The sequence below is a fragment of the Ananas comosus genome, linkage group 20 (genome assembly GCF_001540865.1).
Source record: "Ananas comosus cultivar F153 linkage group 20, ASM154086v1, whole genome shotgun sequence".
Taxonomy (NCBI): Eukaryota; Viridiplantae; Streptophyta; class Magnoliopsida; order Poales; family Bromeliaceae; genus Ananas; species Ananas comosus.
The window spans coordinates 1,314,164-1,333,689 of NC_033640.1; the positions used below are offsets into that span (position 1 = coordinate 1,314,164).

Sequence of the window (19,526 nt, forward strand, 5' to 3'; positions counted from 1 at the left end):
GGCGATCGTACTCATAATAGTATAGTAGCCGGACTCATATATAGTAGGGCTACTATACTATTATGAGTTTTGGACCCTTCGTACTCATAAGTTGTTTTCGATGATGGGGCTTTCGAATCGACAATCCACTCCGTTAAATATAATCTAGAGTATTTGAAACTTCTAAAAAATAAATTTTGTAATTTTTTGAAATTATTATAAAGTTCATCAAATGAGCATAAAATGAACGGCCAAAATCGAACGACGTCCTAAAAATGGATGATCGGATCCTTCAATTTAAGATCGGAGTTTTTGATCTTTATCTAGGCAGTGAATAAAATTTTCTATCAAAAATTCAACCTATTCCAAATCATTTACACCGTTAAACTAGCAAGTATCACATACCGGCCGTTAAAAATTATCAATTTTGTGAGATTTTGATCATAAGGTAAATGATGTCGAAAAATTATGAAATTTGATTTCTAGAAGTTTTAAATGCTCTAGATAGTATTTAACGGTATGGATCGTCGATTCGGAAGCTCTATCATCGAAAATAACTTATGAGTATGAGGACGATCGTATTCATAAGAGTATAATAACCGAACTCTATATATATATATATATATATATATATATATATATATATATATATATATATATATATATATATATATATATATATTCCGACAAATATTTCTAATAGCACCAAACCCTTAATGCTGACAACTTTTTCACCATTAAATCGACCGTACTATATATTTATACACTTTGGATCATACTATTTCACCAATATCACTTAATTTTAGGAGACCGTTATCATTTTTAACCCGACAACCCTTCAGTCAAGGGCCAAAAGCCCATAAGAAACAATAATTTGTGCTATTTGAAGNCTACAATTTTTCATCCAAGGGTTAAAAACTTGATAGCAAAAAGAGCATTTTACTATTAATAGTATTCCAGTCTAATTCTATATATATATATATATATATATATATATATATATATATATATAAAGAGAGAGAGAGAGAGAGAGAGAGAGAGAGAGAGCAGGGCTGCTGTGCTCTTATGAGCACGACTGAGCTGTTTTCGATGATGAAATTTTCGAATCGACGATCGGCTCCGTTAGACTTAATCTAGGGTATTTGAAGTTTCTAGAAAATAATTTTTACGATTTTTTGATATCATTTATCTAGTGATCGAAAGGATTCAAAATCAATAATTTTTAACGGTTGATATCTGCCGTTTTCAAGTTTAACGATGTAAAAGTATTCAAATCAAATGAAATTTTGATACAAAATTTTTTATACTATCTACAACAAGATTTATATTTCTGATTAAAAATTTTAATGCTATATCACCACTTTTTATAGGATTTTTATTTTCAGCCGTTAAAAATTATTAATTTTAAATCTTTTCGATTGCTAGGTAAATGATATTGAAAAATCGCAAAAATTATTTTCTAGAAACTTCAAATGTGCTAGATCAAGTCTAACGGAGCCGATCGCGATTCGAAAAAATCATATCGAAAAAGGTCAGAGCAGCGGAGGCCTCCCGTGCTCCTTAGAGCATTCAGCAGTCAACTGTCGTCCTCTCTCTCTCTCTCTCTCATCCTCTCTCTCTATCTCTCTTAACTCGTTCTAATATATATAGATAATAATATATATATATATATATAATAGAGTGAGGCTTACTAAGCTATCGGAAAAGCTACGAGCTATCCGTGCTTCCAGCTCGTTTCGATGTTGCGACTTTCGAATCGTCGATCGGCCATTAAAACGCTCTAAGAGTATCTTGAAGTACCTAGAAAATAATTTTATGTATTACGATAGTCATATTGATATTGCCTAGTGACGAGGGGCTCAAAATCAACAGGCTGAAAAAATAACATTATAAAATGTAATAATATGACTTAAAATTTTTAAATCAACGATATGATCTTTTTATATAGTATAAAGAATTTTCTAGTTCAAATTTCAACGGATATTGGATATTTCTACACACATACCGTTAACTTGCAAAGCGGCTCACTACGGCCATTGAAATTTGTTTGATTTTGAGCCCCATTCGATCACTAGGCAAATGTTTATCGAAAAAATAATAAAATTTATTCTAGGTAACCAAATATCTAGATCAAGTTTAACAGAGCCGATTCGACAAATTCGAAAGTCGCAACATCGAAAACAACTGGAACACGGAAGCTCAGTTGGTGCTTCGATAGCAAGTAAGCCTCACTCTATACTATATCTATAATATATATATACTATATATATATTATACTATAGTATATAAAGTCCGGCTAAATAGTACTTTTATGAGTATGTGGATCTCTATACTCATAATTTTGGCCTTAGATTTTTTCATTAATAATTTCACACCGTTAGATCATACTATTCAACCAACTACCGACTCAAACCTAGGGAACCACTGTCATTTTAGGTGAGGACCACCGTTATCCTAACCACACATCCCATCAATTAACGGTTAAAAATTTATAAGTATAAGAAAGTCTATACTCATAAGAGTATAGTAGCCCCAGCCTATATATATATATATATATTAAAATACTTCTCCCAAGGTGGAAGCACCAGGCCAAGGCCACAGAACAAGAAGGTACTATTTTTGCACCTTTAACTAAATCTATCTGAGTTGTTTCCCACTAGCCATTATGTGTGCTTAATAGGGAATCAAAACCTTTTGCCCCTTTTGCTGTACTAGAAGACAGGTACCACCACGAAATTTGTACTATTTGGATAAATTGCACTGCTACTTTCTAAACTTTTAGTCGTGTTTCACTTTACTCCTCCGACTTTCAAGTTGGATAAATAATATCGTCGATCTCATCTTATATTTCAATTTTTACCGGATATTGAATTTCAGGATGGTTGGACTGAAAGTAGGAGACAGATATACGAATGCAATATACGTACGGAATTACTTTTCTCAAACAGTGATGTCGATGTAAGTTAAAAATTCGAAGACCAAAGCAAAAACTTACCTAAATTACATCTTGTTGTATATTATCCTTTCGAGTTGAGCTCCCGTACTTTTAAAAGCACAGAAGCTTAACGTCGATTTTTTTAGCCGTCAGATCGCCTCAAAATCCGTACAGCACTAGTAGAGAAGACTTAACGAGACACACCATTAACGGCAGCGCTACACGGATTTTGAGGCGATTCGACGGCTAAAAAATCACAAGGACAAATCTTTATGTGCTTTTAAATGCACATGAGCTCAACTATTGATCATTTCATATGAGATAAGCTTACTGAATGTGAACTATGTTTTCTGATACCCCATGCAAATAAGATCTTGTCTCACTATCCAGTGGAACTTGATACCTTGTGAAAACTGATGTGAGCACAAAACTCATTCAAGCCCTAAATTCAACACACAAATCATTTCCAAATGCATCTGAATTGCTTCACACTTAATAGAAAACTATAGAAAGATTAAAAAAAAAAAAAATCTATAACAAAAAAAAAAGAAAAAAGAGAGGAAACACCTTGCCACATAAAAATGATAGGAGGATACTGTGGTTGCACAAAGAGCTACATTAAGTTTCGGTACGATTCCGATACTTCGGAAACTTCATTCTGTGGCTTCCAAGCTGAAGCCCACACAACTGGTTCTCCCTTCCAAGCCAAGTAGAGCCCTGACGCGCGGCCCTCCGCTGCCACCACCGACCACCCAGCGCGGCACCTCCTCGACAGTGCCCTAACATCATCCTCTACATCATCACTAAATTTTGTTGGCGAGAAGCATTCCTCTAGCCTTGCACTCCATTGACTTCCCTTCTCTCTCCTCTCACACTCTCCACCACCCCCCTTGTCGCAAGCGATAACTCCGAGAATGCTCCTTGAGCATTCTCTCTCTAGGACAAGCCTCTCGTTGCTCGTGGTTTCGAAGCTCTCCTCTAGCATCTCGAACAAGAGGGCGTAAAATCTTAGGCACTCCTCGAAGCACCTCACGAAGTCCCCCCTCGTGTTTGTGAAATCAGCTTCTTCCTCCGCGATGGTTACTATCCGCGGGCGGAGGCGTCGGAGCAGTCTTATGAAGCTGCTCCTCTCTCCTATGCTAACCCTTCGAAGCGTTCCGACGCAATTTACCGCGACCGCCTCGTCTTCTCTTATCTCTATCTCTTCCTCCTTAAGCTCACAAAGCTCGAGTGCGACACTAACTACATTGAACTCAAATGGCACTCTCATCAACCTCGCGAACCTCTTCATCCTTCTGCTCATCTCCTTCACAGTCGATCCTTCCATAATCTCCATTGCCACCACCGTGAGCCTTACATGCGGTACTTCACCGTCTCGAGAGGCCAAAGCTTCTAAGAAAGTTGGCCACTGTGTGCAATAGGTGTTGCTAATATCGACTATATGAATCTTGGGCTCTCCTTCTAGGGTTTCTAAGATTGCACCATTGGATGAGACATGACCAAATGTAGTCCAAGGGCTTACTTCCTGGAACTTGAGGATCACTCTCTTCATAGTATCAAAGGAGTGGTTCTTGTGTGCAAGTGAGACCAGCATATTGTGGCGGCTATCGCCCAAATCCGTCGCCTTCGAGAAGAGAGCTTGAAGGAAGTGCGAGGCCAGCCTCTCCTCGACATCTCCGTAGGGGGACCCAAACTCGTTCAACATCCATAGGAGATGATGCATTTTAGCTGAATCGTTGTCGGAAATGGCTCTCGCACACTCTTGGAGGGCCGACAAGGCCCATTCCTTCGCCGAGCACATGTCATCGAGGGAAGATAAGCTGCTCGTCGATGCGCGGAGGTGATATGGAGGTGAACTTTGCATGTTTCTTCGACCACTCTGTTGTTTGCTGAGTATACAAGTTCCATGAGAAGGATTCATGTGCTCTCTTAAGGAAGGAAGAATAATAAAGAAGCAACAAAAGTGGTGTCTCCTCAGAAGTTCACATCTTACTTTCCTGGGGAAAGGGGGACAAGATAGAAATTTGCTACACACACACACACACACACACACACACACACACACACACACACACACACATATATATATATATATATATATATATATATATATATATANAGCCAATAATTCTGATTTTTTGTTATATTTTTTAACAATTAATTATAGTTATTATTCAAATGTCATGTCACAAATATTATCTTCATATCCTTACATTATTCTTGGATTCGTTAATGTGAATCATTGAGAGCTTTTTACATGGTAATTGAAACTAATCTTAATTTCCATCATTTTAAACAATCACGAATATAACTAATTTTTTTTTTCTGCATCTTTAGTACAATATGATAACAATAAGGTACCAATTTTCTCATCCATAGTAATAATGAAAGAAAGGTTTCTATGAAACAGTAAATTAGGAGCCATGGATGCATATTAGAGCTACATTAACAAGAATTAATCTCATATAATACACCGGAACAGAAATAACAAAAAGAAAAAAAGAAAAAAGAAAAACAATAGCAGTAATGAAGGACTAGGCAAATTCAGGATGATTTAGAAATGAAGTTGTAGGAGTTTCTAATACAAGAAATAGAATAAGAATAAGAGAAAAGGTACATACCAAAGTTATAATTATTCCTACGTATTGCAATGTCTTAGTAGTTAGTACAATGAAAACTTTACGCTTTTCTAGGTGGAAACTGTCACCTGATAAATACAGAGCAAAAAGAAATGAAAAGAGAGTAGAAAAAGATAGGATGACCACTCCATAGTCTATGCTTTTACCAAAGGCATACAAAAAGTTATTTTAGTTGAACAAAACAATGAAACAATAAGAAAATAAGTGGATTAGAAGACTAGTGAAGCCAAAGTCCAGGGGCATCCTACCTCCTCCTAACTTCACACCTCTTAGGAGAAAATCAAAATCTTAACTTACCAGACTGTTTTGGAACTGCGCTTCATCATCTCTGCTTATAATTTATTTTCAAACCAACCAAGTAAAAATGCAGTAACTACAACAGTTTACGAGCGTGTAGATACAATTCACGACGGCCCCTACTAGTCAATAATTTTTCACTTATTGAAGCATTAGATTGTACTGTGCATGTGCGAAATGTTGCATGCAAAGAGTTTCTAATCAGAAAAAATAGTTCCTAACTACTGATTAATCAAAACATCCCCTTGATGCGCAGTCTAGTACAGACAAGACCCAACCTCTTTTACATTTTCTTTTGATCATATGTAGGCTTGTCATGCCAAAAGTGCTAACCTTGTGTGGAGAAAAGAGAGAAAAGAGAGCTGCCTAACCTTTTTACAACTCCATTACAATGATATATAGAAGTGTAAAGCACGTTTGCATGCTTTTTTTCAGCTTTTGAAAAGAGCTTTTCTATGAGAGAAGAAATAATCTATTGAATATAAATATTAAAAATATCATTCTCTAATAGCTTAAGCTTTTGAAGACAAACGGTTATTTCACATAATTTAATATGGTATTAGAACATGAAGTTCTGAGTTTGAGCCCAGGCTCCTAGCGTTATTTAGTTTTCTCCCATTTAATTTAAGTCCACGTCTTGGGCTATCAAAATGTCTCGAGTTCAGACGTGAAAGAGAGTATTGAATATAAATATTAAAATACATCGTTCTCTTGTAGCTTGGTAGCTTATAAACGGTTGTTTCATATAATTTAACATAATCGAACTAGAAAACAAGAAAAAAGCAGGTAAGTTTAAACTTCGGGCGAAAAATTGAAATGAAGTTTTTTGGATTCTTAAACCAGAAGCTTCAATATACAAGAATTCACTTTAGCTTCAATAAGAAATTTTGAGGAGTTCAATGGAAAACCTGTTAGAAATTGACCTTTTTCATGAATTTCAAACATTTCAAGTATGCTCTACATTTTCTATACAAAAATGGCGATATTGTCACATGTAACTGAATCAGGGAAAGGAGCTTAATCCTTGATTCTCGGCACTCAATCATCGCACATTACCATGGGGTGGGAAATTTTTTTCATTGTCATACCCGATAGGAACGAAAGTCTCACAATAACATAACCCCCGTTGTTACACAGTTCCATAAGCCCCTTATGTCTCTCGACCCAAGTTGCACAACTATATTCTTACTTATTTCAAATAAAAAAATACAGAACATTCCCGAAGTGATGTAAATCGAGGACATGCTTTAGGATTTACCCGAATAATGAGCTCAAACTCAAAACGCACTTCTACAGATGCTCCAGCCAAGCCGAAGCGGCCCCTACTGAACATTATTTACAACAGTATGCAGCTAAGTAATGCTACCCATTCATCTTTTTCCCTTATAGGGTTAGGACCAAGGACCCATTCATGCATGCACCATGTCCCCACAAAAAAGTATTAAAGTGCTTATCTTTTTCTTCTCCCGCCACATTTTCCGTCCCCCACAAGGGATGGTACGAGAAAATTTGTGAAGACACTGGTACATTTTAATGTCGTCCCATGTAAACATCATGCCCATGATTTATATCAATAGTTTCAACAAACGACTTCTCTTACTTTCTTAAGAAAATGTGGATGATCTTTTAAGAAAACGAAATTCACTCTATTAAAATTAAAACGGTGCTTTAATTTTTATTTTTTAAAGTTTATTTTTATTTATCTTAAGATAGAAGTAGTTCTAAAAAGCTAGCAGGTTTAATTTCTGACAAAAGCTAACAAGCTCTTACCAAAACTAGAAAAGGTAACAAAATTGATTCTGAACAGATGGAAATATTCAAAATTCTAAAGAATGCGGTGTGAGGCCAACTACAGGAAAAGTAGAAAATGGGAGTAATAGCAGGAAATTAGCAATACTTGTTTCTAATTCATTCAGGTCAATAAAAGATGGAGTCTCTAAGTAACAAATGGAGAGATTAACAGATAAAGCTAATTAACGCGCATTAACTATTTGAAGCCGTTACTAAACAAAGGATATTCATGTATATGAAAGTGACATTGTAAAATTAAAACAAAAGGCGATGATTTGTCAACCAGTTTGAATATAATGGAAGGAAAAGGTAACAGAGATAACAAAGGAACATTCAAGGTGAAAGAAAATACGGACAAGTGAATTAGGAACTGTTCTATAATAACCGACCCGTTTATACAACTACAACATGAATTGTATCTACAGTCAGTTATCGCAAACTGTTTCAACTTTAGAATAAATAACTATAAATTTAATCAATTCAAATTTGAAACAAGTTCTGCACCTACTAACCAAAATTTCTTAGAAGCCATCACCAGTAGTCGCCACAAGAGCAAGAACCCTTCTTGAAGTGATGAAACCGGCTAGAATCTCTCAATATGATCTCATGCTCGACGATCTTCGAGATATAAACAAATGCGCTATGGCAATCACCACAAACCCGTAAGTTCTTAGTGATCCTAATCGGAGTACCTGGCGAAGAGGTGAGTATACCATATGCGAGGGCAAGCTTCTCGCTGTGCTCGGAGAGAAGGCAACTCTTTTCTTCGTCATCGACGTCGTGCAAGGCAAAGTGCATTTGGGGAACATACCCAATTGATTTGATCCGCTCAATTAGGGTTCCAAGAAGAGCATATATCTCATTAGATTGCGGGTGTGATCTGTCTCCGACAGAGAACGTAGCTGTGCCCTTCTTCCCCTGAACCCAACTGCACCCAGGCCGCTTCTTGATTCCCGAATTTTTCATTATGGATCTAATTCTGGCAACATCTTTCCACCGCCCAGCATTAGCGTAAATATTTGAAAGTAATGTATAAGACCCGTCATTTTCCGACTCCATCTCTAAGAGCTTCTTTGTAGAATATTCAGCGAGCTCGACATTCGCGTGGATTCTACAAGCACTAAGTAAAGCAACCCAAACAACTGCGGTGGGCTTCATCGGCATTGTTTTTATCGTCTCCCAAGCTTTGTCCAGTTGCCCCGCCCTGCCCAATAGATCGATGACACAAGCATAATGCTCTGCACCTGGCATGACCCCATAAACCGTAGACATGTCGTGAAAATAGTTCAGTCCCCTTTCGACCATCCCTGAATGACTGCAAGCATAGAGCACGACAAGAAAGGCGATGTCATCAGGCACTAGCCCCGCCCTCTGCATCGCATCAAAGACACTTAGGGCATCGTTGCCACAACCATGCATCCCATACCCTGTCATTAAAGAAGTCCACGAAACAGCATTCCTTTGTGGCATATTATCAAACACATTGCGAGCAGATTCAATATCAGCACACTTTGCATACATGTCGATAAGGCAATTTGCTACAAAGAGCATCGCAGGCTCGTACCTTTGCCGTATCACATAGCCATGTATCTGCTTGCCGAAACGGAGAGCCGATAACCGAGCACAAGCCATTAAAATGCAGGAAATTGTAAATGCATTAGGGCTAACAGCAGAAGGCCGTGAAATCATCTGTGAGAAAAGCGCGAGGGCAGCATTGGCGTCCCCGTGTTGAGCATACCCACCAATCATCACGGTCCAAGTCACGACATTCCGATCATTACGAGATATCGTGTCGAATAGAGAGCGGGCCATTGAAAATCTTCGGCATTTGGAATACATGTCTATGAGTGCATTTTGCACCATGAGGTCCTCACCATCCCTAGCGTCATCATCCCATGTCATCATGTATTTCCTAAGCGAATAGGCGTGTGTTTCCATGCCTTGAATCAGTGTTCCCACTGAAGCACAAGCAGATAAAAGCGAGATGATGGTGACAGCATTTGGTTCTGATCCCGACAACTGCATCTGGCGAAATACCCCTAACGCCTCACGGCCATGCCCCCTCTGCGCATAGCCCGCGATCATGGCACTCCATGTCACGACGTTTAATGCTATATTATCCTCGCGCATTTTCTCAAATAGCTCGAGGGCATCATCGAAATTACCATTTTGCGAATACCCAGTGACCATAGCGTTCCAAGAAACCACATCTTTAACCTCCATGGTGTTGAAAACCTTGCAAGCACCCTCCATCACCCCACACTTCGCATACACATCAATGATAGCGTTCCCCACAAAAATGTCCGAGAATAGAAGGTTTCTAATCGCATAACCATGGATTTCCTTAGCTTGGGTATACGCCCTAAGGGAGGCACAAGCAGGGAGTATGTTGACGAGGCTTATGACATCAGACCGCCGATTTTCAAAAGCCTTATTGGGGATTTTGCTCGCCATATCGGCAAATAATTCCAAGGCAAGCCGGGGATTACCACCCTTCACAAATGCTGCAACCATTGAATTCCATGAGATCAAATCATCAATTCCTCCAACTACTATTTCATTGAACACCCTGCGGGCTTCATCCAAAGCGCCACAACGCGCGTACATGGCCAGTAAGGAGTTGCACACAAAAACATTTGACTTGAACCCGTTGGTGCACACCATCCCGTGAAGTGAACTCCCTCGGCGATACGAAGGTAGCTCGCCGCACGCTTTTAGGGCAAAGGGGAGAGTGAAGTGGTCGGGCCGGGTTCCCACCAATTGCATGCGACGAAGGAGGGAAAGAGAGTGGTCAAGGCGGCCGTCCGTTATATCTTGCCGGATAAGTAGATTCCACCAAAGAACAGGGGAGGGCGAGAGCCGCTCCAGCACCGAGAGGGCGTCGACCGGGGCGCCGCAGGCGAGGTACGAGGCTACGATGCTCGTTCCCAATGATGACGGCAACGATACCAATGATGATGATGAAGATGGTGATTGTGGTGACGGTGATGATGAGAGAAGGCCGCGGGCGAGGATTTGCTGGTGGATTTGACGGATGGAGGAAGGCGACTGGCATTCTTTCAGCAAGAACGCAAAATGTCGTGGTGCAAAGTCCCGAACAAAGGATTCTGAAACTGCAGTGGAGAAAAGCTGTAATCGGCTTCTTCTTGTTTCCCTCAACCATAACTGCAATGGCATCTCATTATGCTGTCTCCAATGATCAAATTAATGGAATTTTTACTACTGCAAGAAACCAAAGAAAAAATCGCATCATACCAAGATTAAAATTACCAAATACTCTGATTAAAAGACAATGTTCAGGCTCATAGAGGAATAATGTCAAACACTACATATGCAAAAAAAAAAAAAAAAAAAACAATTGCAGTTTTTTGTTCAAACAAAAAAGTAGCCTAATAAAAATTAAAGAGGTGGGAATCATCCACATCAATACACTACCTAAAGCTAAAAAAAAAAAAAACCAGAAAATTACATCCATCGATGCATTAAAACAATAAAAAGGACAATTTAATATTTGGGTACTTACAAAATCTCTATGAATATCCAAAATATACCAAATTTATTACAAATTAAGCTAGGAAACTATTAAAATGATAAAAATCAGCATAAGACTAACAATAACTATTAAAAAAAATACATAAGATTAAGAGGCAATGTACTCACCAATCGAGAATATCTCAGCAAAATAATCGATCAAATTGATTCGATATCTAAAACTAATGACGAATTTGAGGAGGAGAGAAGGAGATGAAGTGAAGGAAACAATTTGATTTGATTCGATTCCTTTTGTTTTGGCTCGTGTTCGCTAAAACCCTAACCCTAAAACCCTGCGAGCGAGACTATACGGTCTATACCACTACGGGATAAACTGTTTCCCTGGACCGGGTCCACCACCAACCACTGACCATTCTCCTTCAAGAGAGAAAATAATAATAATAATAATAATAATAATAATAATTTTTTGCCATATTATTAAACTTTATTAGGATGAATGAAAGAAAATTAAAAATTATTTTTTGATTTTGTTAATAAACCATTCAACTTATTTAATTTGAATCATTCAGCGACACTTTGACTTCAAAAATTTAAACTAATTATTATTTTAATGAATTGATAATTGCAAGAATTATATAAAATATACTAATAATATATATAAAGATTATATTCTATAGTAAAATTAAAATTTTGAATTGTTAGATAGCTTAATCAAAATATTTCTATAATTCAAATATTTTGAAAAAGTCGAATAGCCAATTTAAAATAGTTCATAATTTAGATAAATTTTGTGTTTTTTACCGAAATAAAATATTGCTACTTTGCAAATAACGATTTAAACTTTCAAAATTTTATACTTTCCATCACAATTATAAAATTTTATTATTGAGGTTCCTATTTTAATAGTTTAAAGTGGATAATGTTAGCCAAATAATCAACAAATAATAAAGAATACATGTTGAAGAAAAAAAATAAATGTGCATGGCTATAAACCGTATCCACCATTTTATATCATATATTAACAAGTCGCTGGCATGATACAATTTCTATACCGATGACACGACTTAAAATACTTTTTTTAAAAAAAATTAATAAGTACCAAAAATAAATATTTTATGTCAAAGTTTGTGGACACAAATAAACTCGTCAACACCATGTATCACCATAGCACGGCACATATCATATCATACGGCACATATCATATCATACTGTACTATATCAGTAAATACTCGGCACGAACCTGCGGGCACTTAAGATCTTTGAAAAGGCCCTTAGATGTTGTAAAATGAACCAAAAAAATGTCCATGCATGAAAAAATTTTAAAAAGAAAATGTGTCTCTTTATCAATAGCCAAACACTACTACATCTAAGTGATCACTACAGCTTGTCTACAAAGCAAAATAACATAATAAAAAAAATTAATGCTCCATTTCCAAACAAGAACTTTATTATCTTAATACCACTAAAGAGAGAATTTTCTTCTTTTTTTTTTTCTGAAGCAACTATTTGGCTACAAAATGACATCACTACACAGTTCTACAGGAACTACTGTTCCAAACAACAAATTTGGTATTGGGTCATATGTACAACAAAAATAATAAAGTAAAGACGTACAGAACTTATCTGAACTATGATTTTACTTTCCAGCCTTTCAATTAATTTGATTTAACTTAGTCAACGGTACTTTGATTTCAAAATTTGAATGCTTTATTTATCTTTACAAGTTTAGTATATTTTATGCAATTCTCACAACTATAAATTCCTTAATGTAGGGAATTAGTTTAAATTTTAAAGTCGAAGTATCATTGACTGGCTTAAATCAAACAAATGGTTTATAGTTCAGATAAGTTCTATCCGTCTTTACCAAATAATAAACAACTGAGACTCAGAGAGAGAGAGGGGTTGTTTTGCTGCGCCCTTCTCGACAGAAACGTAAATACACTGATGATAAACTCAATATATGTCATGTTTGCATCGCCGCCGTAGTTGTGGGGAGGATAGTGTTGGCGAGATCTTCATTTATCTTCACCGGTAGCCACGGCATCTGATTCAATGATCCAGGAACATCATCAATCCTGCAATGCACCTTTGTCAGATTAGTCGCAGCTGAACTTTTGACGAATTGCAATTCACTCCCTCTTCTTTACAGCAGATTAGGCATCTCGCGCGCCTAGTATGATGTGCGGCCATAATTGAGTTTACTCGAATCTGAAATCTTCAACAGTTGAGTAACCCGCGTCCAATTTTGTCTGGAGCAATACTATCTATGCATCCAAAAATGAATATAAATCTTACACTCTTTTCATTCAAAGGCCCATTTTTGCACATTAATCTTCTCGCATTCCTATCTTTCTAATACTAAACACCCAAAACGTCTGTTTGAACCGTTGGATGGGTTAGGTGTAAGATTTACACTTAATTTATGGGCTTCCAAGTCTCATTTCTCTTTGTCTATTAAGGAGGCTAAAACTTCATCATGTGGATATACCAAGACAAAAGATAAGCATAATTTGGCTATCGGAATTTGATAAATTATTGATATTGACACAGAAGAAGAGTTTAAATCCAATATCATAGAATCCGTAAACTGCATGCACGAAATTACATATTTCGGGTTAAGGATGCATGAATTATACGTCTTTTGCAAAGAGCAAAACTAAAACGAGAAATAAAACTTACTCATTCAAGACTCGGAGTAAATTATCCCTTGTTTGAGAAAGTAGAAAGATGTTTTCCTGAATCTGCAAGAAAGATCAAACAAACACCATAAGAATCCTAATAATAAGAACGATTTTTTGAATTTTTATAGCATTTCTAATTGATGCACAATTTTATCTGGAACTATCTATTACATATTCTAGATTTTAGTTACATACTAGCAAATTTTACTAAAATTTATCAAAAACACTCATAGTAGTTAAGGTTATCTTGTGTGGAAGTGCTTTTTACAATTTTAATGCTCTTGGCTCCTCCGTTTTGTCTTTTTTACACGATCAAATTGTTACGACCCAGCCCAGTAGCAACAATAACTCGTTGGGCCCAAACACCGGCACAAAATGCTTAAGCCCAGTTATTATTACTAGCGTCTAAGTCTCTAATATACCCAATCACATCCCCATTCCTATCCGATGTGGGATTATTGAGGTGTGACAGACTCCTCCCGTTAAGGCCCTGACGTTCTCGTCAGTCCAATCACACACACAACCCAAGATCATCAGGCGATGTGAGACGCGTCTCGCTAGCCTTGTCGTCTAGACCCTGACATAGCCGGTCACCTTGTCATACAGACTCCGGTATAGCCTATCACCTTGTCTTTCAGACCCTGGCTCAGCCGAGACTAGCGACACATTTCCGGCTGGTGATTGGCTCTGATACCAAATGTTACGACCTAGCCCACTAGCAACAATAACTCGTTGGGCCCAAACACCGGTCCAAAATGCTTAAGCCCAGTTATTATTACTAATGTCTGAGTCTCTAATATACCCAATCACATCCCCATTCCAATCCGATGTGAGATTATTGGGGTGTGACACAAATTGATCGACTAACAACATCTGAAAAATCATCTAACAATTTACAAAATACCAAATTAAAATCCATTGAGTTGACTATTGTGTATCGGCGTCCGGACAAATCAAGAGCAAATGATAGCAAAATGCCACTGTTGCAAATCAAAACCTACCTGCAAATTATTAAGATTCGTAGAAATCTGACTCAGGGCCTGTGCATTAAGCTCAAGGAGCTCTCCAGTTGAACCTCCAATTGCTGCAAGGAAAAAACAAAAAAAATCAACTTTCTGCATGCAATCTACATAATTAAGAAAGGAAGCTTTAACATATACATCCCTGCAAAATCAAAAGTTGAGGAATCATCCAATTCATATTAGAAAAAGATTTTTAAAAGTGGAAACTTTGTTAGTACAAGGGCACATATGCAAAAGCTTGTAACTTTTCGAAGGGCATATATTATTTCGCAGGGATATGAAAAAAAAAGAGGATAATTTTCATGGGCTATATATGTAATCTCTCTTAAAGAAATACATCAAGTTACATACTAAAGAATCGAAAACAACATAGTTAAGAGTTTTATGCAAATCTACCTTTTCAATATACAATTTCGTAACTAACCCTGCAAAGTTAGAATTTGCATGTAGGGCCCTGAAAACGGGATCGATTGCATTCATGCCTTTGCCAGGTGGTAATATGCAAAGACCATTTTTAGCAAAATATCTCGAAAGAGGTCACAAAGACCAACTCCGCAGGGGTATTTAGTATATGCCACAAAAAAAAGGGAAAAAGAAATTCTTTTAAAAAAAACCTTGATATGAGACATCATCATCATCAATAAGAGGGATTGGCAGGGGATATGGAGGAACATTAGGCCTTCTTGCCAAGTTAGCTGAAGGTTGTGCTGATGGATCTGCTACTTTTTCCTGCAAATACGTAGATAATTTTTCTCAAGTCAAATTAAAGTGAAAGATCAGAAAGGAAAAAAGGAAAAACAAAAAAACATAAATTTACAGGATAATTCCTGAATCTTATTCTGCAGATTGAAGGCAAAACAACTTTTTCTAGAAATTTTAGCATAATTTTGTATGTGCTAGTTGTAACAGCTAAAAGAAAACATAACGATTAAAAAAAGAGCAACAAATTGTATTAAAACACCAATGTATTTATTTGCATAACTACGTCAGCAAGAGCTGTACCTTTTTATCTTTGTTTTTTCTCGCCAAGTTATTTTCCTCTTTCCTTTTCTTTCGGGTCTCCTTTTTCTGCAGTTATGCAGAAAATATAATTTTTTAGAAAGCATTTTCGAATAGGTGAAATATAATTACTATTTTAATGACCGATGTAGAATGTTTGTAAGTTCAACGTTTGTAAGTTCAACGGTGTAGAATAATCCAAATTAGGTGAAATCCTAATAAAAAGTTCTACTAACCATCGAGAGCAAGATCAATACTTTCGATCTAAAATTTGTCTTCTGTCACTATTTTTTATGAGATTTTTATTTCTTGCCGTTCATTTTGAGGCTACTCGTTCACTAGGCAAACGAAGTCAAAAAATTATAAAATTTAGTTTCTCGATAGTCCCAATAAAGTAGATCGTGGCTAACAAATCCGATCGCTCACATAATCGAAAATAACTCGAAAACACTGAGGCCTTTGTGCTTTCAAAAGTATAGCAGCCTATCTCGATAAACGACTCTCACCTGTATCAAACATAAAACAATCATAAATCTAATTGTGCAGGGCATAAGTCGCGCGAATTACCGACATCCATCTACACCGCAGGGCGACATCCCGCACAGTCTTGTTCTCAAACTTCAGGGCGATTTTCGCATAACGAAGAATACTTGTTTCGGTTGCGTGCCTGCACATCAGCATGATATAATCCGATGTTTCGTTTGCTTCCATAAGAAGAAAATAAACGAGCAAAGAAGATCAAACAAACTATTGGCGAATGAAATTTCGAGACTAATTTAAGAAAAAAATATGGGGAAAATGGACAAAGCCCCTCCTAAATGTTAGCACTTTTGCAAACAGACGCCTGAACTTTTAATTTTGACAATTATACCTCCTAAATTTTATCAAATAGTTTAATAGGCCCCTCTCCTTGAGCGAAGTTACTAATTGAACAACAATTTTGATTACATGTCCTGCACATGATCTTGTATAGCTTTAAAACACACTACAAAAAAGAAAAAAACTAGTTTTTCTCTTCAAGTTCTGATAATTAAGTATCAGGATTGAATAATAGGGTGAATTTATCTTCAATTTTTATTTCTTTTTTCATGTGTTAGAATTAAAACTTTGCTAGTTATTATTATTATATACAAAAAAAAGGGATCAAAATAGCTGTATAATTACTAACATAGATTAAGAAGAGGGGTCTATGAACTATTTGATAAGTTTAAGGGGTCTCATTACCAAAATTAAAAGTTAAAGCATCTATTTTCAAAAGTGCTAAAGTGGTTTTTTTATAGATTTTTCGCCAAAAAAAACTATGAATATTCCAAATGTTAAATCTACTAAAATTATACAAAATTATCCAAAATTATCTACAAAACCAATTAAACAAAATTGTAAGAAAAGGATTGCAAAAGTCTCAGATACTCAGCGTACTAAAATTAAACAAAATATGACAAAATTATGCACCTAAAAAAAATAATAAAACAAAATTAGCCATCAGAACGTAATCAAAACTATCCAATTGCTTAAAAATCCCACAAAAAGTAATCAAATAAAAATTCTCAAAAAAAAAAAAAACGAAATTGCCCCAAAAAATTTTGTGAATAAATTCGTACTCGTTGAGCGCTCGTTCCAGAGCGATTTGCTCCTCCGCCGACCACTCCATCGCCAGGCCCGGGTCGTGCTTCAGAGCCCCGCCTCCTCCGCCATGGCCGCCGGATGGGCTCGCGCTCGCGGGCATCTAGGGTTTCGAGAGCGAGAGAGAGAGAAAGAGAGAGAGAGAGTGTGTGTTTTATTATTATTATTATTATTATTATTATTATTATTTAATGGCCAATTTGCATAAAAAATCCACTAGTTTTGGGGTTTTGCAAAACCGGGACATCTTTTTCGTTTTTACAGATTCGGTCCACTTTTTCAGCAACCTGACCAAAATACCCTTGTGCCTTTTTCTCTCTCCTCTTTTTTTTTCTCTCGTTTTTTTTTTTTTTTTTTTTTTTTTTTTTTTTTTTTTTTTTTCCAGGAGAGTGGCGAAGGCAGAAACGCCACACCCCCTGCCCCGGCGACGTCGCCCTCGCTCGCTTCTGTGACGTCGCCGACGACGAGCCTGCCTCCCCCGCCTCGGCCTCTCCCTCGACCTCTCCTCCTACCACGGCACGCATCCGTCACAGCCACGCACACCACGCACTCCAACCCACCCACCACAGACATCGTCGACGACGACGACGACGACGACGATGGTGGAGACGAAGATGGAGAAGGGGAAACGGAGAGGATCAAAAGCGCGTTGAGCGCGGGCGCGCTGCGGGCGGCGGCACGCGGGCGCGCTGCAGCTGTTTCTTCTTCGTCGTAATGGTGTAATGGTGCACCATTACACCATTAATGGTGTAATGGTGTAATTACACCATTAATGGTGCAATGGTGTAATTACACCATTAATGGTGCAATGGTTACACCATTAATGGTGATAGCGAAGAGCCGGGCCAAAGGGACGACGCGGTTGACGAGATATCGACGAGGCCGTCCGCGTAGACGCCGAGTATGGCGCAGCACGCGCGGGGGATGGGGGCGAACTCTGCGGCCGAGGACAGGGGCCACGACTCGCTGTCGTAGGAGCCGACGTAGTTGAGGCGCTTCCACGCCCAGCGCGAGCACCCCACGCACACCACGCACTCCAACCCACGCTGACGGCGAGCGCGAGCACCCCACGCTGACGGCGAGCATGAAGCAGGCTCGCGCGCTGCGGGCGGCGGGCGCGCGGGCACGCAGCGGCGGCGGGCGATGGTGTAATGGTGCACCATTACACCATTAATGGTGTAATGGTGTAATTACACCATTAATGGTGCAATGGTTACACCATTAATGGTGTAATTTCACCATTAATGGTGTAATGGTGCACCATTAATGGTGGCAGCGAAGAGCCGGGCCAGAGGGACGACGCGGTTGACGAGGTATCGACGAGGCCCGTGGGTAAAGGGCGCGACAGCGAAGAGGGAGAATGAGGAGCCGGCGGCNAGCGATTTGCTCCTCCGCCGACCACTGCATCGCCAGGCCCGGGTCGTGCTTCAGAGCCCCGCCTCCTCCGCCGTCGCCGCCTCCTCCTCCGCCGCCGCCGCTGCCACGGCCGCCTCGGCGGGGGTCGCTCCCGCCATGGCCGCCGGATGGGCTCGCGCTCGCGGGCATCTAGGGTTTCGAGAGCGAGAGAGAGAGAAAGAGAGAGAGAGTGTGTGTTTTATTATTATTATTAGGGAAAACTTCAAATATCCCCCCTGTGGTTTCATTCATTCTCACTTTTGTACCCTGTGGTTTAAAACGTATCAATTTGCCCCCTGTGGTTTCGTTTTTATCTTTTCAGAAGCTTTTTCGTTAATATTTCGTTAAATTATATACAAAAAACTTCAGATAACCATCTATGTTTATCGAATATTGCTGTTTGCCTCCTCAGATATAACTGGCCGAATAACCAAAAAGGCAAACTTTTGACAGGCATTGATTATTCGTTGTTGTTGTGGGTAGGGGTGGAAACGAGCAGAGCTCGAGCGAGCTTATGTGAGCTCAAATTCGGCTTGAAATTAATTTCGAGCATAAAGCTAGGCTCAAGCTCGGTTTGAGCCGAGCTCGAGCAAGTCTAATTTTGAGTCGAGCCGAGCTCGAGCTCTAAACGAGCCGATTGAAATTCTCGATATTATATAATCAATAGTTTAAT

At 38.3% G+C, this 19,526-nt stretch overlaps 3 protein-coding genes across 7 annotated transcripts; all 3 read right to left on the reverse strand.

Annotated features, from left to right (window-relative positions):
- On the reverse strand, positions 3,378-8,208 carry LOC109725947 (protein SHORT-ROOT-like). Its single transcript, XM_020255355.1, has 2 exons — positions 8,154-8,208; positions 3,378-4,803 (listed from the first exon to the last, which is right to left on the reverse strand). The coding sequence occupies exons 1-2, from the start codon at positions 8,171-8,173 to the stop codon at positions 3,528-3,530; spliced, it is 1,296 nt and encodes a 431-aa protein (XP_020110944.1). The 5' UTR covers positions 8,174-8,208; the 3' UTR covers positions 3,378-3,527.
- Positions 7,897-11,509, reverse strand: LOC109725946 (pentatricopeptide repeat-containing protein At5g16860). Its single transcript, XM_020255354.1, has 2 exons — positions 11,302-11,509; positions 7,897-10,863 (listed from the first exon to the last, which is right to left on the reverse strand). Exon 2 carries the CDS (start codon positions 10,816-10,818, stop codon positions 8,173-8,175), a length of 2,646 nt encoding a protein of 881 aa, XP_020110943.1. The 5' UTR covers positions 10,819-10,863; positions 11,302-11,509; the 3' UTR covers positions 7,897-8,172.
- LOC109725323 (transcription factor Maf) lies at positions 12,914-19,041 on the reverse strand. Of its 5 annotated transcripts, none has more exons than XM_020254470.1 (8): positions 18,898-19,041; positions 17,437-17,518; positions 16,403-16,502; positions 15,839-15,904; positions 15,451-15,565; positions 14,816-14,898; positions 13,813-13,874; positions 12,914-13,208 (listed from the first exon to the last, which is right to left on the reverse strand). In XM_020254470.1, the coding sequence occupies exons 1-8, from the start codon at positions 19,001-19,003 to the stop codon at positions 13,097-13,099; spliced, it is 726 nt and encodes a 241-aa protein (XP_020110059.1). In that variant the 5' UTR covers positions 19,004-19,041; the 3' UTR covers positions 12,914-13,096. The 5 variants fall into 5 exon arrangements, with proteins under 5 accessions (XP_020110059.1, XP_020110060.1, XP_020110064.1 ...); XM_020254472.1 differs by lacking the exon at positions 12,914-13,208 and adding an exon at positions 13,215-13,341; XM_020254473.1 differs by lacking the exon at positions 12,914-13,208 and adding an exon at positions 13,215-13,397.